The sequence below is a fragment of the Aotus nancymaae genome, unplaced genomic scaffold, assembly GCF_030222135.1.
Source record: "Aotus nancymaae isolate 86718 unplaced genomic scaffold, 86718_ANA_hifiasm-v0.15.2.pri h1tg000046l, whole genome shotgun sequence".
Classification (NCBI taxonomy): Eukaryota; Metazoa; Chordata; class Mammalia; order Primates; family Aotidae; genus Aotus; species Aotus nancymaae.
This window is the reverse complement of record NW_026988460.1, coordinates 29,530,001-29,549,020: the sequence shown is the minus strand read 5'-3', so window position 1 is coordinate 29,549,020 and position 19,020 is coordinate 29,530,001. Positions and strand designations below refer to the sequence as shown.

At 46.2% G+C, this 19,020-nt stretch overlaps 1 protein-coding gene across 7 annotated transcripts in view; it reads left to right on the top strand.

Moving 5' to 3' along the window:
- CFAP100 (cilia and flagella associated protein 100) overlaps positions 1 to 19,020 on the top strand; it is an 86,444-nt gene that overhangs the window by 37,429 nt on the left and 29,995 nt on the right. For all 7 annotated transcript variants that reach the window (XM_064362111.1, XM_064362110.1, XM_021667037.2 and 4 more), the window contains one exon: positions 10,329 to 10,409. In XM_064362111.1, the coding sequence (XP_064218181.1) occupies positions 10,329 to 10,409 (81 nt within the window). The remainder of the gene's footprint in view (positions 1 to 10,328; positions 10,410 to 19,020) is intronic.

Genomic DNA, 19,020 nt, shown 5'->3' with positions numbered 1-19,020 from the left:
AACCCCATCTCTACTAAAAATACAAAAATTAGCTGGCTGTGGTGGTGGGTGCCTGTAGTCCCATATACTTGGGAGGCTGAGGTAGCAGAATCACTTGAACCTGGGAGGTGGAGATTGCAGTGAGCCGAGGTCACACCATTGCATTCCAGCCTGGGCAACAGAGTGAGACTCCATCTCAAAAAAAAAAAGATAGCTTTGAAATGTTTATAGATAACAAATTACTCTCAATATGCCCATAAAACAAAGCAGATAATTATGCTACTGCAGGACAGCTGAAGGACGGATAAACTATATTGATTTGTTTATTGGTATGAGGGTCGTGCCTAGTTGGGGTACCCTATGACCCTATGGCTTGGTAGTCCATCGAGATTGGTTGAGGACCTGTGCATTTGTGAGAAAACCAGGCCAGACAGGTAGAGCTGGGATCCACAGCCAGGGCCAGGGGGCTCAGAGTCAGGTGGGTCAGGGAGGTTGGCATGGGCAAGGTGGGCAAGGGGCCTGTCCAGAGGCTCCAGTCAGGAGTTCTGCTGCACCCCGTGTCCTGGGGTTAGTTGCAGGAGCTGGGACAAAGGTAGGGGCCAGGATGACATTGAGCCACCTGGGGTAGAGGTTTGGGGATGCTGAACCAAGTACATATAGGACCCCAGCCTCAGCCAGAGGGCCCAGGGCAGGGGCGTGGAGGCCAAGTGGGGAAAGAGCATTCTAAGCTGCCAGCCACACCCAAAGGCCCTGAGGTAGGAGTGAGTGTGGCATGTTTAAGGGAGAGACAGGAGGCCAGCATGGACCCATTGGGTAGGGCCTGTAGCCCAGGAGGGCTATTGGGCTCTGCCCAGATGACGGGAAGGATTTAAGAGGGAGACTGCCCAATGTCTAGCTTTATGATTTTTGTGATGAGGACGCTGTTCGCTAAGCCTCGGCAGAGGGGCTGGTTTAACCACAGCCTCCCTCGAGACCTTGAGCAAGGCCTCTTCCCTGAAGTAGAGGACGGAGGGCTCCTGATGGAAACCTTGGCCAGGCTGAAGAGTCAGGGAAAGCCAGAGTGGACCACAGTCCTCCCCATTAGGGTGGGCAGGGGTGGGGGCTGCAGGAGCGCCCAGAGCTCTGGCCCCATACCCTCAGCACCTAACCCAGTGCAGGGCCTGTTCCAGGAGAGGGGCCTATAGTTAGTCCCTCTGGGCCAAAACCCCACCTGAGTCTCACTGGAGGTGTGAGGGGCTTGTTGCTTGAGCGGCCAAAGATATTTCCCAAGACACCAGGCTCCGGGTACAAGACTCCAGGAGGAGCAGGTTGGGAGAGGCTTGCCCCTGCTGAAGGAGCCGTGCGCATATCAGGCCATGATGCACTCCGGGTTTTCATTGCTACCTCTCAGGTCCACATGCCCCATGCTGGGAGCATCCAGAAAGGGCATGGGGTTGCTAAACTCATAGATGGCCAGGCCTTCCCCCTGCCAGTTCTGGCTATGAGGGATGGGAAGGGCTGGAGGCAGGAGTTTCATTTGGCAATGTGGAAAAACACGGTCTTCAGTAATTTAGCCTTCATCTTGGGCCATCTAAAGCCCAGCCTGGTGGCCTCGTGGGCAGAGTGCACCATCCACATATGCAGCCCACATCAGGCCACTCAGGGACCCACGATCATTTCACTGATATTTATGGAGCACTTACCGTGTGTCAGGCACTGTGCTGGGCTGGGGCACATAGGCTGATGAGATGGAGGCACCTGTGATCTGAGCATTTAGGAGAGTATAGCAAACAGCTCTCCCCTTCACTGGCTCCATTCATTCCTGCAGCCCTGGCCAGGCCAGACCTGGCTCACTCCCACTGTGTCTTGGCACTGCTGTGTCCTCCACAGGGAATGCTCTTCTCCCGGATTTCCCTGGGGCTCCCTCCCTCACGCCCCACAGGAGCTCACTCAAATGTTAGCTCCACATTTGAATGAGCTCCTGTGAGCCTCCCCTAAACAAGGTAAAATGAAGCACCCCGCCTGCCCTACATCCCTCATTGCTGTTCCCTGTTTCACTTTCTCAGTGGCACGTTCTACCCTCTGGCCTCTCAGCCTTTCCTCACTTGTGTTGCTTATTGTCTTGCTCCCATGCAGCAGGGGCATTTGTCCCCCCAGAGCCTGGCACATCACAGGCCTCAGTCAAAACCTGTTAGCCTGCAAGCTCTCTCTCTAAGATCAGGAGCAAAACAATGATGCCCTCCTTCACCACTGTGGTTCAGCACTGCACTAGAAGTTCTAGCCAGGGTAATTAGGCAAGGAAAAGAAAAAAAGAAGTAAAAGATCCAGATTGAAAAGGAGGAAGTAAAACTATTCACAGATGACACAATCCTCTATATAGAAAATCCCAAAGAATCCACAAGAAAGTACTAGAGCAAATGAATGAACTCAGCGAAGTTGCAGATTACAAGACCAACACAGAAAAACCAGTTTGTCTCTGTGCCCCAGCAATGAACCGCTCATAAGGGAAATGGAGCAAGCAACTCATTGACAATGGGGGTGATGTCATGGCAAAGTAGGAAGCTCCAGAAATCCTTACCCTGAAACAATTTTGCTGGCATGAATTATCAGAAGCAACTATTCGGAAACTCTGGAGTTTAGTGAAATGCTTACAGCTTGCAGGGAAGATCTTGAGGAGGCTGGGAAATTTTAGTGAATTTTTAGCATTTCCTGGACCAGCTGTACCAGCCTCCAGCCCACAGCAGGAAGAAGGTGGTCTGCGTTCCTGGTACAGCTTGCTTGGTGACAGGGTGGGCAATAAGGATCTTGTCCTCCAAAAATCAATCTGTGTTTGATTGCTGACCATGGCCTGCTTCTGAGGGGCTGGCTCAGCAACTGGGCATTGTTCCAACCCCACGGCCTAAAGCAACCGCCCGGCCCTGTGGGTCAAGAGCTGTCCTTCCCTGTCCCCTCCAAGCTTGAGAGATCCAGACTTTTATCTGAGATTAGCTCATGTTGAGAAGTCTTTGACAAAGGACCGATATCAAGAATATAGAATGAACTCCTAACACTCAACAACAACAAAAAGCAAACAGCCAAATTCAAAAATGGGCAAAGGACTTGAATAGCTAATTCTCAAAAACAGACATGCAGATGACCTACAAGCAGGAGGAAAGATACTCAACATCATTAGTCATTAAGGGAATGCAAATCAAAACCAAAATGAGATACCATCTCACACCCATTAGGATGGCTGCTATCCAAAAATATAAAAAATAACAGGTGTTGGCAAGTGTTAGAAACAGATGCTTGGTGCTGCAAAGAAAACTCAGCACTGAGACAAAGGATCTCTCAGCAAAGCACTTTTTACTTCCTGCAGGAAGGGTACCCTCGCTAGCCATCTTGCCACGAGAGTACAACGAACAAAGGAAAAGGCAGACGTATTTATCCTTTACACATTTGGGGTTGTCCTTACTGCTGTGTCTGATCTCTGTTGGTTAGAGCCAGACTTCACAATCTAAACTAAAAACCCAATTGGCTAATAGCTCAAAACTTTTTAAACAGGTAAGGGGCTGCAAGCTGGGACGTGCCTGTGAGCACGTGCAGCACAGATATCTTGGAAGTACAAGTACACAGAATGTACTACGTGCCGATAAGCATGTCTAACAGCTACATAGAATAGTCTTAACAAAGAGTTATTAGCAAACTTATGAGTTATTCTTTAACAAGAAAGGAAACTTTGAAGAGGATCATTTTTACTTTCCACAGCAAGGATGTGGAGAAAATGAAACCCTTTTATGTTGTTGGTGAAAGTGTAAAATGGTTCAGCCACTGAGAAAAATAGGCAGTTCCTCAAAAAGTTGAACAGTGTTAACATATGATCCAGAAATTCTATTTCTAGAGATGAACCCAAAGGAACTGAAAGCAGGAACTCAGATACTAGCTTGCACATGTTCACAATGGCATTATTCACAATAGCCAAGAAGTGGAAGGCACCCAAGTGTCCACCAATGGAGGAACAGATAGAGAAAATGTGGTCTATCCAAGCAACAGAGTGTTATTCAGCCTCGAAAAGGAAGGGAATTCTGATACATGCTATAACACAAATGAACCTGGGAAACATTATGCTAAGTGAAATTAACCAGACACGAAAAGACAAATACTGTATGATTCCACTCTTACGAGTTAGTGGAGCATTAGAGTCACAGTGACAGAAGGTGGAATGGAGGCCACCAGGGGCTCAGGAGGGGTGGATGGGGAGTTGTTTCATGCAGAGAGAGGTCCAGTTTGGGGTAAAGAAAAGTTTTTGAAATAGATATTGGTAGTGGTTGTACAACATTGTGAATGTAATTAATGCTATTGAATCATACACTTAAAAATAATTAAAATAGCAAATTTTAAGTTTTATATGTATAACCATAATAAAAAAGTTTTAATGCCATAAAATGGAAAATTGTATTCTTTATATACATATATGTATGTATGTTACTGCAATCAAAAAATATGTTATTAAGATGTGTTAAATAAGTGATATAAACAAACTAAATAGACAGCATGGTTCCCAGAAGTGCTGAAATAGGAGGCTGATTCAGTGATTGTGGTGGGAGCATTTAGACAGGGGCATCAAGAAGGCTTCCTGGAGGAGGTGATATTTGAGCAGAGATGGGGCAGCTCAGAGACAGCGTCCCCAGAGGGGGAACAGCAGGTGGGAGGATGAGAAGATGGAGGGAGGTGTGGGTGTACCCAGCTGCAAGGAAGGACACTGACCTGTGAGTGGGGATCAGATGTGACCCAATTCTGTGGGGAATGTCTCTGTCAAACCCTGGTCCTTCTGTGGCTCCCAAGGGCCTCGTCCCTGTGCTCCCCACACTCATACCCTGCCTACCATGCTGGCCGGGGAGCTCCCAGCTCTGCCTGCGGGCTTTGCTTCGATGTCCCCATGCTGTCACCACACTCCCCTTGGGGCTCTGCTCCAAAGGCGCCTCCTCCATGGGCTCCCTGGCTGCCCCAGCTACCAGAACATCTCTCACTTCTTTTCTTTTTGTTTGCTTCTTACCTGTCCAGAATGTGGACTCCAGGAAGGCAGGCAAGGCACCTCCTTCAGGGCATGTAGAAAGTGAAATAAAGGTTCCTCTTCAAATTATCTTAGCCTATTAAGAGTAGATAGTAGTCTCTTTCTCTAGGTTCATTTACTCAAAGGGCGACATCCCAAGCCACACCTGACCCTGAGAAAGCACCCACAGCTGTGGCCAGGCAGATGCCGAGTGAGCATGCATCACCCTGTGCCCCAGCCCAGAGAAGGGCCAGAGTCCTTCAATCACAGTGCCCAGGTGCTGCTCCGTGGCCCCTGGTGGGCACTCTGAGGAGGCCTGGCCACTCTCCTGGCATGATCACTAACCCAGTCCTAGGGGTGGTGAGGGATGGGACAGACATGGCTCCTGCTGGTTTAAAACACAGGTTTTATATTGCTCAGTGTGGTGAGGTCTCTGGAAAGATGGCTGGTTACTCACAGATCCCTAGGACAGAAGGGGGTGCACCATGAAGGGCTGTGCCAGAGAAACTGCAGGGTCGGCCAAGAGGCAGAAGGAGAGGGAGATGTGGGCAGGAGCCTCCACTGTGGAATCACAGGAAGGAACGGTGAGGTGAGTGAGCAGGCATAGGACTGATTTGCTAGAATAGTTTTGGGGTTCTGGGGCACAGGGCTGCCCCTGGTTGTCTGACACTGGCCCTGAGGGGTCAGTGGTCCTGAAAGTGAAAGGCTGATAGAGGCTCTGGCTGGGGTGTGAGCTGTGCATTAGGTGGTTTGCATTTGAAAGGTATGCTCCAGGCAAGTCATTTTCTGTCTCTAGGGATTGGCTAATCCTAGGGGGAGGGGAGGGAAGGGAAGGTCCTTTAGCCTTAGGAAGGCCCCAGAGGTCAAAGCATCTAAATAAGAAGATAAAAGGCATGGTTAAAATGCCTACCCTCCAGGAGTTTACTGCCTGGGGGTGTGGCTGGAGGGTGGGGACCTCGGTCCAGACTTGCTGTGGGGAGTCCAGGTGGGGGTAATCATGGAGAACCAGAAAATAGGACGAGAGTGAGGGTGCAGGTGGCAGGGGCAGATGGGTCCAGTGCTCCTCAGGAGGCAGAGTCTGTGGGATCTGGTGACTGACTGGGTGTGGAATGAGAGAAGAGGGTCTCAGGGATGCCTTGTCTCCACCATGACACCTGTGCATCACAGTGCTGTTTGCTGAGATGGCCAAGGCTGGGGTGGAGCAGGTTTGGCAGAAGGGGGAAGGCCAGGAGCTCAGTTGGCAATGTGTGGGTGTCAGTGTCCTGTGGGAACCTCCCAGCCAAGACTGAAGCAGCTGCTGTGGATAGAGGCCCAGATGTCAGGAGAGTAGGCAGAAACGTGAGGGCATCAGCAAATCCGCTGGGACTGAAGCCGTGGGCATTGGTGAGGTGTCTAGGAGGAAAAGAGAGGAATGGCCCAGGACACAGCCTGAAGGACTCTGACAGATAGAGGATACAGGGACCTTCCGATGCTTGGAACTCATGTCACATGAGTGGAGTGCCCAGTGTAGTGTATTTTATTTTATTTTTTGAGACAGGGTCTCACTGTGTCACCCAGGCTGGAGTGCAGTGGTGCAATCTCGGCTCATGGGAACCTCCACCTTCTGGTTCAAGTGATCTTCCCATCTCAGCCTCCAGAGTAGCTGGGATTACAGGTGCACCATCATGCCTGGCTAATTATTGTATTTTAAGTACAGACAGGGTTTCACCATATTGGCCAGGCTGGTGTCCAACTCCTGGCCTCAAGCGATCTGCCTGCCTCAGCCTCCCAAAGTGCTGGGATTACAGGCGTGAACCACCACGCCTGGCCTATTTTGTCATTTTTTATGAGACTGTTTCAGACCCAGTTCATTCTTTTCCTATTTCTCCCAAATTATTATGAAAGTAGACTTACATTTTAATAAAGACTTTTTAAGTTAAAAAATTAAATTGGGTTAAAATACTAGAAGAAAACAAGATTTTGTTTCCAAAAGATATTTAAGCTTCAGCTGCAGAATGCCTTTCTAAACAAGACAGTAAACCCCAAAGCATTTCATTAAGGGAAAGTTAAATTTTAATATAAGGAAAATGAATGATAAAGTCAAATTGGCCAGAAGGAGAATTATTTTCAGCAGCTGTGACAAACGAGCCAGTGTCCATCAATATAACAGATGAAGGTTCTCAAGCATCATCTAGAAACTAGAACATTTCAGTAGAGAAATGGGCAAAGGATACTAACAGAAAGAGTCAAGAAGATGGATGATTAACATCCAAAAAGACACACAGTTTCTTCCTAATTAAGAAATGCAGGTGAAAACTGAGATGCCCTTTGTCACCTGTTAGAGTGACAGAGTTTCAGGTGTAAGGAAAACAGTCCCACTAAAGCTGGTGACGGGAGAGTATCAAACCAAAATAACCAAAAGAATCAGAATCAGGTTTAGAGCTTCTCCAAGCGCAAAGCTGAGAACAGGCCACTCAGCAGTCAGGGATCCAGAGGATGGAAGTCTGTGTTCCAAAGTGTAGAAGTCTGGGATTGCTTATCTAGACAAAGCTTTGGGAAGTTTAGCAGAATTTCAGCATCCTTCCTTTGAAGGCTTCATTCACATTACAAGGATCTGACTAGCTGAGCGGTCCTTTTCTCTCTGGACAGGTATACTTATTCCACACTGAAGATGCAACTATCAGGGGTTCCTGGGTGCCATCCTCTGAGTTAGGTATGGGACAATAAAGAGGCAGATAATCTGTCACAAAGTCCAGTGATTAGAAGCGGGAGGTCTGGTGCCCAGTCTCTCCTGGTCATTCACAGAGCAGGAACAATGAAGAGGAAGGTTACTCTCTCTCTCTCTCTTTTTTTTTTTTTTTTTTCCTGAGATGGAGTCTCACTCTGTCACCCAGGCTGGAGTGTAGTGGTGCAATCTCGGCTCATTGCAACCTCCAGAGGAGGGTTACTCTCTCAGAAGCAGAACAGCAAACAGGTTACATGCATAGGTGCCCAGGCTTAACTTCCCAATAAATTTAGAGCATTCTGAAATTTTATTTTATTTTATAGGCGTGACCATTAAAAAAATTTGGAAATTGCAAAAGATGATTGAAAAAGCCACAGGGTCCTCCAAGGGACTTGGCTAAGTATGGCTGAGACTTATGCATGAACAGATGAACTCTTAAAGTCTTAAAATTGTGATAAAATACACATAAAATTGACGATCTTAACTATATTTAAGAATAATTCAGTGGCATTAGGCCCATTCACATTGCTGTGCCACCATCCCCACTATCCATCTCGGAACTCTTCTCATCCCCAGACTGAACCTCTGTCCCTGCTGAACACTAGCTCCCTGTTCCCCCTGACCTAGCCCTGGCGACCACTGTTCTACCTGGCCTCTGAATGCTCTAGGGACCTCCTGTGAGCAGCAGCATAGAGTATTTGTCCTCTGGGGCTGGTTTGTTTCACTAAGTATAATGTCCTCAAGGTTCATTTGTGTATTCATGTGTAAGCAGGCAAGTTTTTTTACTGAAAAAGCAAAAGCAAGGGGCATATAAGTATATGTGTGCATAAAATACTTTTAGTTAGCCCTACAAAAATCTTGGCCTGGCGTGGTGGCTCATGCCTGTAATACCAGCACTTTGGGAAGCCGAGGCAGGCAGATCACCTGAGGTCAAGTGTTCCAGACCAGCCTGGCCAAAATAGTGAAAGCCCATCTCTACTAAAAATACAAAAATTAGCCAGGTATGGTGGTGCACACCTGTAGTTCCAGCTACTCAGGAGGCTGAGGCAGGAGAATCGCTTGAACCTGGGAGGCAGAGGTTGCAGTGAGCCAAGATCGTGCCACTGCACTCCAGTCTGGACAACAGAGCCAGACTCCATCTCAAAAAAAAAAAAAAAAAAATCTATATAGGTAGCGAGAGCTTCAGGTGAGGCTCTTTCATCATATCAATACATGAAACCTGTGTTGTTTGAAATTTTTGCTGTTGATGTGCATTGCTCTTTCATTCTTTCTTGTTTTAGAGACAGGATCTCACCCTGTCACCCAGGCTGGAGTGGAGTGGCATGAGCATGGTTCACTGCAGCCTTGACCTCCTGGGCTCACAGGATTCTCCCCTTCGGCCTCCCTAGTAACTGGGACCATATCTGGATTCATTGCTTTTTCATTTTAATAGGTTTTGATTTGTGTGGTTTAGGTTTTGGTCTATTTAAATAACAGTGGTATCTTCTGATTTATATGATATGGTTAGTTAAATTCCACCTGGAAATTTAACCACATTCCCACTAAGATAGTTAGAAAACAATCATGGTCCAGCAGCCAAGCCCCTGAGTTCTCCCCAGCCTCACCCCTCTCAACCACCTCTGCCTCCTGCACCTTGCACTATGGATTCTGTGTGGCCCTGAAGGCCTCTGAGTTTCAGCCCAGGCCTGGTCTTCTCACCTGTCCCACAAGACTCCCGCAGCCTTCCCTCACCCCATGACCATCTGCTCAGGGCCCAGGCCTTGGTATCACAGCCCCACCTCATGAGAAGCCCTGTCTTCCTACTCATTGTTTCACTCCAGGACCACACAGCCCCTCCCCCACCCCCAGGAGGACTGGCACCCTGAGCAGCCCACCAGAGACCACGTTCAGGCAGCCACTGCCCCGCAGGTGCAGACCAGGATCTCTGAGCTACAGAGGATTCCTGGGTGGGGATGGAGGTAGTGTCAGGCCACATCCCTCCTTCCCTGTGGGTATCAGCTGAAAAGAAACGCAAGGCAGTGGGGACCTGGCAGTAACACCCGAGTAGTCACCTGGAGAAATGGGGTGCTGGGGAGCCCACCCCAGGCCGGGGAGACTTGCCGGGCTTGGGGAGAAAATAGGCTATGGCTTCCAGGCAGCACACCCCTGATTTCTCAGCTTGGTCAGAAGGACCACTTCTCACAGTGGGATGGGGGTGGGAGCTCCCTCAGTAGGTGGATCTTAGGGGCTTCCATCCAAGTCCTGCGGGAAGTCCCTGGGAGGCAAGGCACTGGCCAGGCCGGGGCCAGAGGCTCGGGGTCCTTGTCCTCCCTGGGTCCCAGTATGTCCATCTGTAAAATGGCCCTGCACTGCTATTCCTAAGGAACACACTGAAGGATGGGAAAGGGAAGGCACAAAACACCTGTGCAGCAGGCGCAGGTGCTAGGGATTCTCAGGCCTTTTTCTCCCACAATTCTCACAACTTCCCGGCAAGGTCAGTGTGATTATCTCGGATGTAGAGCCCTCGGTCTCACAGGGGAGGGAGCTGAGGCTGAGCCCTTGTGCGTCTGAGACATTCCCCACCTCAGGCTGTGTTCACAGCTCTCAGGGGTCAGGTGAGTCACTGCTGTGGCCCTCACTTTTGTGTCTCCCCAGAGAACAGTGTGGAATCCTTGAGCACCAGCTCTTCGTCAATCACTGAAGACAAACCAAAGGAACATGCAAGAAAAAACAAAGGTAACCTTCAAGCTGGGAGGCTGAACTCCAGGTTGGCGGAAGGCAAATCCTCTCCCTCTGCCCTGGTCTCTAAAGCTAAGGGCAGAAGGAAATGCTTCTCTTTCCATTAGGAATTGGGTTACAGAGACTTGAAATAACAGGCATGTAAACAAAGTAGGATTTATTGCTCCCTCTATTAATGAGAAATGTGGGAGGCAGTGCAGGCTTTCCTGAGGCTCCACAAACAGCAGTTCAATTAAATCATTCAGGTGACCAGGTTCCCAAGTCTCTGCTCCACCAGAAAGGAATTAGGGCTTTCAACCACAAGATTGTCTCGTGCTCACAAAATGGCTGCTGCAGCTCCAGCCTCATCACATCTGATTCCAGGCAGAGAAAATGAACCAAGGGAAGGGCAAAGCTACCCTTTGGCTGACTGAGCCTTTCTAGGGGAAAGGTTTCTTCCCCAAAGTCCCATCCAGCAATGTCTGCCCACATTCCAGTAGCTGAATTTGCCTTATGGCCATCAGGGTCTACAAGGAGGGCACATTGCTGCCACTGTTAGGAGGAAGGAGGGTAGCCAGCTAGCTAGGTGCGTGTGCCTCACACTGGTAGCCCTGCACAGGGCACCGCCACCTCCTGCACTGTGGCTCCGACCTTCCTTGCCTGGACTCTCTGCTGTCTCCCGAGCTGCCCCTGGACTACTAGGCCAGTCTGGTCCTTCTGCAGGAGTTTGCAGGCATGAGCGTTTCTCCCAGCCTGTCCTCCACGGCCTAGGCTCCCACCCCTTTCCCCACCACCTTTCCTTTCTTCTATAATCATGAAATCAAATGAAAATTCAAACGTCCAGATGTAGAGACTGGAGCCAGCAAGGCTCACAGGCCCACCACCAGGTTCTGCCACTGACTCAAATGTGCCCGTTTGCTTCCTCTGTCCTTTTGCTCTTTTTCTTTGCCAGGACATCTTAAAGTAAAATCCAGATATGTCGTTTCATTCACCTCAGTGTGGACTTCGCGACAATAGGGGTGTTTCCCCACAATCCCAAGCATCATCACCACACCTGACAAGGTGAACCAGCCCAACCCGCAGGCAGACTTTCCCAAGTATCTCAGAAACGTCTTCTGAAGAACATTCGTTCTAATCAGGATTCAAAGGAGACCTGAGTTCCGTCGGTCTCTGTGAATCTAGCAGCCCCCTCCCCGGCCCACCCTGTCACTCCCTGGCTTTGACTTGTTGAGCAGTGGTGTGGCCTCTTCTGCAGCAGGCCCCGGTGTCCCCATTCTGCATTTGTGTGATTTGTGCGTCTGCTTCCTGATGCTGGCACTGAGACTGCTTCTCTGTGCCCATCCTTCCTGCTCTTGGACATTAGCTCCAGGTGCTTGACTAGATCTTGGCTCCCCTTGGTCTTGAGGCTCTTCTCATGGGCAGAGGCAGCCCCCACATCTGCTGTGGGTGCAGAGGCACGGGAGGGAGGGAGTCCCGGAGGTGAGCGCCTGACCCTCCACACAAACTATCATGGCAGCCATTCACCCAATCGCCCATCTCTCCCTTTCTTTTTTTGAGATAGGCTCTCACACTCACCCAGGCTGGAGTGCAGTGGTTCTATCGCAGCTCACTGCAGCCTCAACCTCCTGGGTTCAAGTGATCCTCCCACTTCAGCCTGCTGGGTAGCTGGAACAACAGGTGCGCACACTTGACTCATTTTTGTTTCTTTTGTAAAGACAAGTTTTCACTATATTGCCTAGGCTGGTCTCGAACTCCTGGGCTCAATCGATGATTCGGCCTTGGCCTCCCAAAGGGCTGGGATGACAGGCGTGAGCCACCACACCTGGCCCAGTTTATGAGTTTTGACAAATGTGTATAATGTGTTTCCTCCACCCTCTGAAAATCTAGACCATTTCCATCTCCCAAGAAATTCTCCTTCTCCCACAGACAGCCGCTCTTCAGCTATCACCACCAAACCACCGGCTCTCCTCTCCAGCGTCCTGTAAATGGAATCACACACTCTCTATCCTTTCAGTTTCGGCTTTCACTCAGCATGTCATCTGTGAGATGCATCCACGTTGCTGCACCTAGCCAGAGTCCCTTCTGTGCATATGTCAACCATTTATTCTTTCTATTGGTTGTGAACATGGTGAACATTTGGGTTGTTTCCAGGGTTTTTTTTTTTTTTCTTTTCTGAGATGGCGGTTCACTCAGTCACCCAGGCTGGAGTGCAGTGCTGTGTTCTCAGCTCACTGCAACCTCTGCCTCCTGGGTTCAAGCTATTCTCCTGCCTCAGCCTCCTGAGTAGCTAGGATTACAAGCCTGGCTAATTTTTTGTATCTTTAGTAGAGATAGGGTTTCACCATGTTGGCCAGGCTGGTCTCGAACTCCTGACCTGCCCACCTCGGCCTCCCAAAGTGCTGGAATTACAGGAGTGAGCTACTGTGCCCAGCCATCCAGTTTTTAGCTATTACAAATAATACCGCTATGAAGTTTTGTACATGTCACTTTGGGGACATAAGCACTTGCTTCTCCAGGGTACACACCAAAAAGTGGAATTGCTGGTCGTTGTTTAACTTTAGTGGAAAATGAAGTTTTCCAGAGGGACTATGCCAATTCACAGTCCCACCAGGAGGCATACAACTTCCAGTTGCTCTGCGTCCTCTCCAACTTGGTACACTGACGATCCTTTTCATATGACTTTGTCCTCTGGGTATATGTTAGCATCTCATTTTTCCTGGAAACCCAGGAGGGCAGTTGCCTTTTCATGTTTCTGGGCCATTTGATGATTCTGTGTTGGAACATACCTGTTTCCATCTTCTGCCCACTTTTCTGTTGCATTGCTTGTTTATTTTAATGATTTCTAGGATCTCTTTCCTGGATGGTAGTCACTTGCTAGTTTGTATGGCAGATATCTTCTCTCAGTCCCGGGACTGGCTTTTACTCTCTGAGTGGTCCTAAAAGGCACCAATAAAAAGTTCCTAATATTGGTGTAGTTCAGTTTCATGTAGCTCAATCATTTCTGGGTCATGGCTTTTAGTGTCTTATTTTAAAACTCCAAATGCCCATCGATGATAGACTTGATTAAAAAAATGTGGCACATATACACCATGGAATATTATGCAGCCATAAAAAATGATGAGTTCATGTCCTTTGTAGAGACATGGATGAACCTAGAAACCATCATTCTCAGCAAACTGACACAAGAACAGAAAATCAAACACCGCGTGTTTTCACTCATGGGCGGGTGATGAACAATGAGAACACGGGCACAGGGAAGGGAACAACACTCACAGGGCTAGGTGGGGGGGTGGAGGGGAGGGGAGAGGGGGGATAACAGGGGCAGGGTGAGGAGAATGGGGAGGGATAACACTGGGAGAAATGCCTGATGTAGGTGACGGGGGGTGGGGGGTGGATGGAGACAGCAGACCACCATGGCATGTATGTACCTATGCAACAATCCTGCAGGATGCAGGACATGAACATGTACCTCAGAGCCTAAATACAAGAAAGAAAAGAAAAACTCTTTGCTGACCCCCAAGGTCATGATATCCTCTTGTTGTGACTTCTACAACTTTTTGTTTTAATTTCACAGTGAGACCTACAAACCACATCTTCACTGACCTAATCATAACCATTTCATTTGTAGATTCCTTTGGGTTTTCTACTACACAATCATGTCACCTTGAATGCCATTATTTTCTCTTCCTTCCTTTGTGATCCTTATGCCCTTTATTTCTTTCTTTTCTTTTTTTTTTTTTGAAACAGGGTCTCACCCTGCCACCCAGGCTGGAGTGCAGTGGTACCATCTTGGCTCACTGCAGCCTTGACCTCCTGGGCTCAAGTGATCCTCCCACCTCAGCCTCCCAAAGTGCTGGGATTCCAAGAATGAGCCACTATGCTCATTCCTGAATCACTTCCCCCCGTGAGGACCCTCATTTTAACATAGAATAGCAATGTCAAGAGCAGGCATCCTTGCCTTGCTCCTGGTCTGCTCCTACACGGGTGGAGGGACGTTCAGTATCTCATGTGCAGGTTACTTGTAGTTATCTGTATTCATTTCCTGTTGCTGCTGTGACAAATCACCACAAGGGAAACTAGAAACTCAAAGGCTTAGAACAGCACAAATAGCTCGTCTTACAGTTCTGGAAGTCAGAAGTCCTATAGGACTAAACCAAGGCATCGGCAGGGCTGCCTTCCTCCTGGAGGCTGGGAGAAAAATCTATCTCCTTGCCTTTTCCAGCCTCTAGAGGCAGCTGCCCACATTGCTTCGTTCAAGCCTGTCACTCCGTCTTCAAAGCAGGCAGCACAGTTTTTTGAGAGTTTTTATCATAAAGGGGTGCTGAATATAGTTGAATGTTTTTTTCTGCATCTTTTGCGATGATCATACAGTTTTCGTTTAATTCTATTATGGGATGTATCACATATATTGACTTGTGTACATTGAACCGTCCCCACATCCCTGGGATGGAACCCACTGGATCATGATGAATTATCTTTCTGATGTGCTGTTGGATTCAGTTAGCTAATATTTTGTTGAGGATTTTTGCATCTATGTTCATCAGGGAAATTGGTCTGTAGTTTTCTTTTTTAAATTTTTTTGACGTGTTCTTTCCTGGTTTTGGTATAAAGGTGATACTGGCTTCATAGAATGATTTAGGGAGGATCATTTCTTTCTCAGCCTTTCGGAATAGTTTTAGTAGGACTGGTACCAATTCTTGAATATCTGGTAGAATTTAGCTGTGAATCTATCTGGTCTTGGGCTTTTTTTTGTTGTTGACAATTTTTAAATTATGGATTCAATCTCGTAACTTGTTATTGGCCTGTTCAGGGTTCCTGTTTCTTCCTGATTTAATCTAGGAGAGTTGTATGTTGCCAGGAATTTACTAATTTCCTCTAGGTTTTGTTTTGTGCACATAAGTGTTCGTAGTAGTCTCGAATGATCTTTTGTGTTTCTGTGGTAGTGGTTGAATATCTCCAGTTTCATTTTTAATTGAGCTTATTTGGATCTACTGTCTTCTTTTCTGGGTTATCTTGCCAGTGATCTAAACGGATTTTATCTTTTCAAAGAACCAGGTCTTTGTTTCATTTATCTTTTGCATTTTTTTTTTTTTTTGGTTTCAATTTCATTTACATCTGCTCTCATATTTGTTACTCATTTTCTTCTGCTGGGTTTGGATTGAGTTTGTTCTAGTTTCCCTAGTTCCTTGAGATTGACATAGATTGTTAATTTGTTTTCTCTCAGACTTTTTGATGCAGGCCTTTAATGCCATGAACTTTCCTCTTGGGACCGCTTTTGCTGTGTCCCAGAGGTTTTGATAGCTTGTCTCATTATTATCATTCGATTCAAAGAATTTTTAAATTTCCATCTTAATTTCCTTATTAAACCAGATGTCATTCAGGAGGGGATTATTTATTTCCAGGTGCTCCTATCACATCACTGCACCTTGGCTCCTCTTCCTGCACACCTCATTCTGCCCAAACCTCTTGCCTCCCTATTACAAGGACCCCCGTGGTTACACTGGGCCCACCCGGACACGCCAAGACAATTTCTCCATCTCAGGACCCTTGGCTCAATCACATCTGCAAAGGCCTTTTGCCATAGAAGGTGACACTGACACAAGTTTGGGGATTAGGGCATGGGCATCTTTGGGGTCTGTTACTCAGCCAAGCATAATATCCTTTATCAGATTGGGGGGTTCCCTTCTATTCCTAGTTGCTAAGACTTTTATTGAAAAATGAGCTTTGCATTTTATCAAATAATATTACTGCATCTCTTGAAATGATTATATAATTTCCTTCTTTATTTTGTTAATGGAAGATATTACATTGATTGGCTTAAAAACATTCAACCAACTCTGCATTTTTCGAATGATTCGCCTCGAATGACTGACATTTTTGGGGTGGGCTCATCTTCACCTAAACACATCAATAATCTTCACATGAATTCTGACCACTCCCAAGTTGCCAGAGTGCAGGTGCTGTGTCTATCTTCTTTTTTTTTATTATTTTAAAATCATGTATTTTAACTTAAACATGTAAATATCTTTTTTGTTTTTCTTTTTATTGCATTTTAGGTTTCGGGGTACATGTGAAGAACATGCAAGATTGTTGCATAGGTACACACATGGCAGTGTGATTTGCTGCCTTCCTCCCCATCACCTATATCTGCCATTTCTCCCCATGCTCTCTCTCCCCAACTCCCCACCCCCTGCTGTCCCTCCCCTATTTCCCTCTGACAGATCCCAGTATGTGATGCTCCCCTCCCTGTGTCCATGTGTTCTCATTGTTCAACACCCACCTATGAATGGGAACATGCAGTATTTGATTTTCTGTTCTTGTGTGTCAGTTTGCTGAGAATGATGGTTTCCAGGTTCATCCATGTCCCTACAAAGGACATGAACTCATCATTTTTTATGGTGCCATAATATTCCATAGTGTATATGTGCCACATTTTCCTTGTCCAGTCTATCATCGATGGGCATTTGGGTTGGTTCCAGGTCTTTGCTATTGTAAACTGTGCTGCAATGAACATTCGTGTGCATGTGTCCTTATAGTAGAATGATGTATAATCCTTTGGATATATACAGAGTAATGGGATTGCTGGGTCAAATGGAATTTCTATTTCTAGGTCCTTGAGGAATGGCCACACTGTCTTCCACAATGGTTGAACTAATTTACACTCCCACAAACAGTGTAAAAGTGTTCCTAATTCTCCACATCCTCTCCAGCATCTGTTGTCTCCAGATTTTTTAGTGATCGCCATTCTAACTAGCATGAGATGGTATCTCAATGTAGTTTTGATTTACATTTCTCTAATGACCAGTGATGATGAGCATTTTTTCATATGTTTGTTGGCCTCATGTATGTCTTCTTTTGTAAAGTGTCTGTTCATATCCTTCGCCCACTTTTGAATGGGCTTGTTTTTTTCTTGTAAATCTGTTTTAGTTCTTTGTAGATTCTGGATATTAGCCCTTTGTCAGATGGGCAGATTGCAAATTTTTTTTTTTTTTGAAGAAAGAAAGAGAGAAAAAAAGAATGAAAGAGAGGAAGAAAAAGGAAGAGAAAGAGGGAGAGAGAACAGGAGTATTGCTTTATTGCCCAGGCTAGAATGTAGTCTAAAAATGGGAATTGAAAACCTCTTTTATGCCAATAATTGTGCTTAATGATGGAGACAGGAAGGAATAAGGGAAGAAAATAACAAGCAGCCAACCAATATTTCATTTAAACCTATGAAATACTATGCAAGTACTGATGAGTGATTTACTTCCAGTTATATAGTCACTTTTAGAATAGGTGTGATATGACACTGATAAGAATGTATGTTTTATGTATTTGAAGTGGAGAGTTCTATAAATGTTTATTAAGTTTACTTGTTCTGGGTCTGAGTTCAAGTCCTGAATATCCTTGTTAATTTTCTGTCTCGTTGATCTGTCTAGTATTGACAATGTGATGTTACAGTCTCCCACTATTATTGTGTGTGAGTCTAAGTCTCTTTATAAGTCATTAAGAACCTGTCTTATGTATCTGGGTGCTCCTGTATTGGGTGCATATATATTTAGGATCGTTAGCTCTTCTTGTTGCATTGATCCTTTTACCATTATGTAATGTCCTTCTTTGCCTCTTTTGATCTTTGTTGCTTTAAAGTCTATTTTATCAGAGGTGAGAATTGCAACTCCTGCCTTTTATTTATTTATTTATTTTTGTTCTCCGTTTGGTTGGTAAACCTTCCTCCATCCCTTTGTTTTGAGTCTTTGTGTATCGTTGCATGTGAGATGGGTCTGGTTTTGGCTTTTTGCTGTCTGTATCTTTTGATTGGGGGATGTAGTCGATTTAAATTTAAGATTAATAATAATATATGTGAGTTTAATACTGCCATTTGATGCTAGCTGGCTGTTTTGCCGATTAGTTGATGTAAATTCTTCATTATGTTAATGTTCTTTACTTTTTGATAGATTTTTGGAAAGGCTGATACTGGTTGTTCCTTTATATGTGTAGTGCTTCTTTCAGAAGCTCTTGTAAAGCAGGCCTGGTGGTGGTGAAATCTCTAAGTACTTGCTTGTTCGTGAAAGATTTTATTTTTCCTTCACTTGTGAAGCTTAATTTGGCTGGATATGAAATTCTGGGTTGAAAGTTCTTTTCTTTAAGGATGTTGAATATTGGCCCCCACTCTTTTCTGGCTTGTAGGGTTTCTGCTGAGAGATCTTCTGTAAGTCTGATAGGCTTCCCTTTGTGGGTAACTTGAACTTTCTCTCTGGCTGCCCTATTTTCTCCTTCATTTCAACCCTAATGAATCTGACGATTATGTGCCTTGGGGTTGGTCTTCTTGAGGACTATCTTTGTGGTGGTCTCTGTATTACCTGGAGTTGAATATTGTCCTGCCTTACTAGGTTGGGAAAGTTTTCCTGAATAATATCCTGAAGAGTATTTTCCAACTTGGATTCATTCTCTTCGTCACATTCAGGTACACCTATCAAACGTAGATTAGGTCTTTTCACATAGTCCCATATTTCTTGGAGACTTTGCTCATTCCTTTTTATCCTTTTTTCTCTAACCTTGTCTTCTCATTTTATTTCATTAAGTTGGTCTTCGACCTCTGATATCCTTTCTTCTGCTTGATCAATTTGACTGTTAAAACTTGTGCTTACTT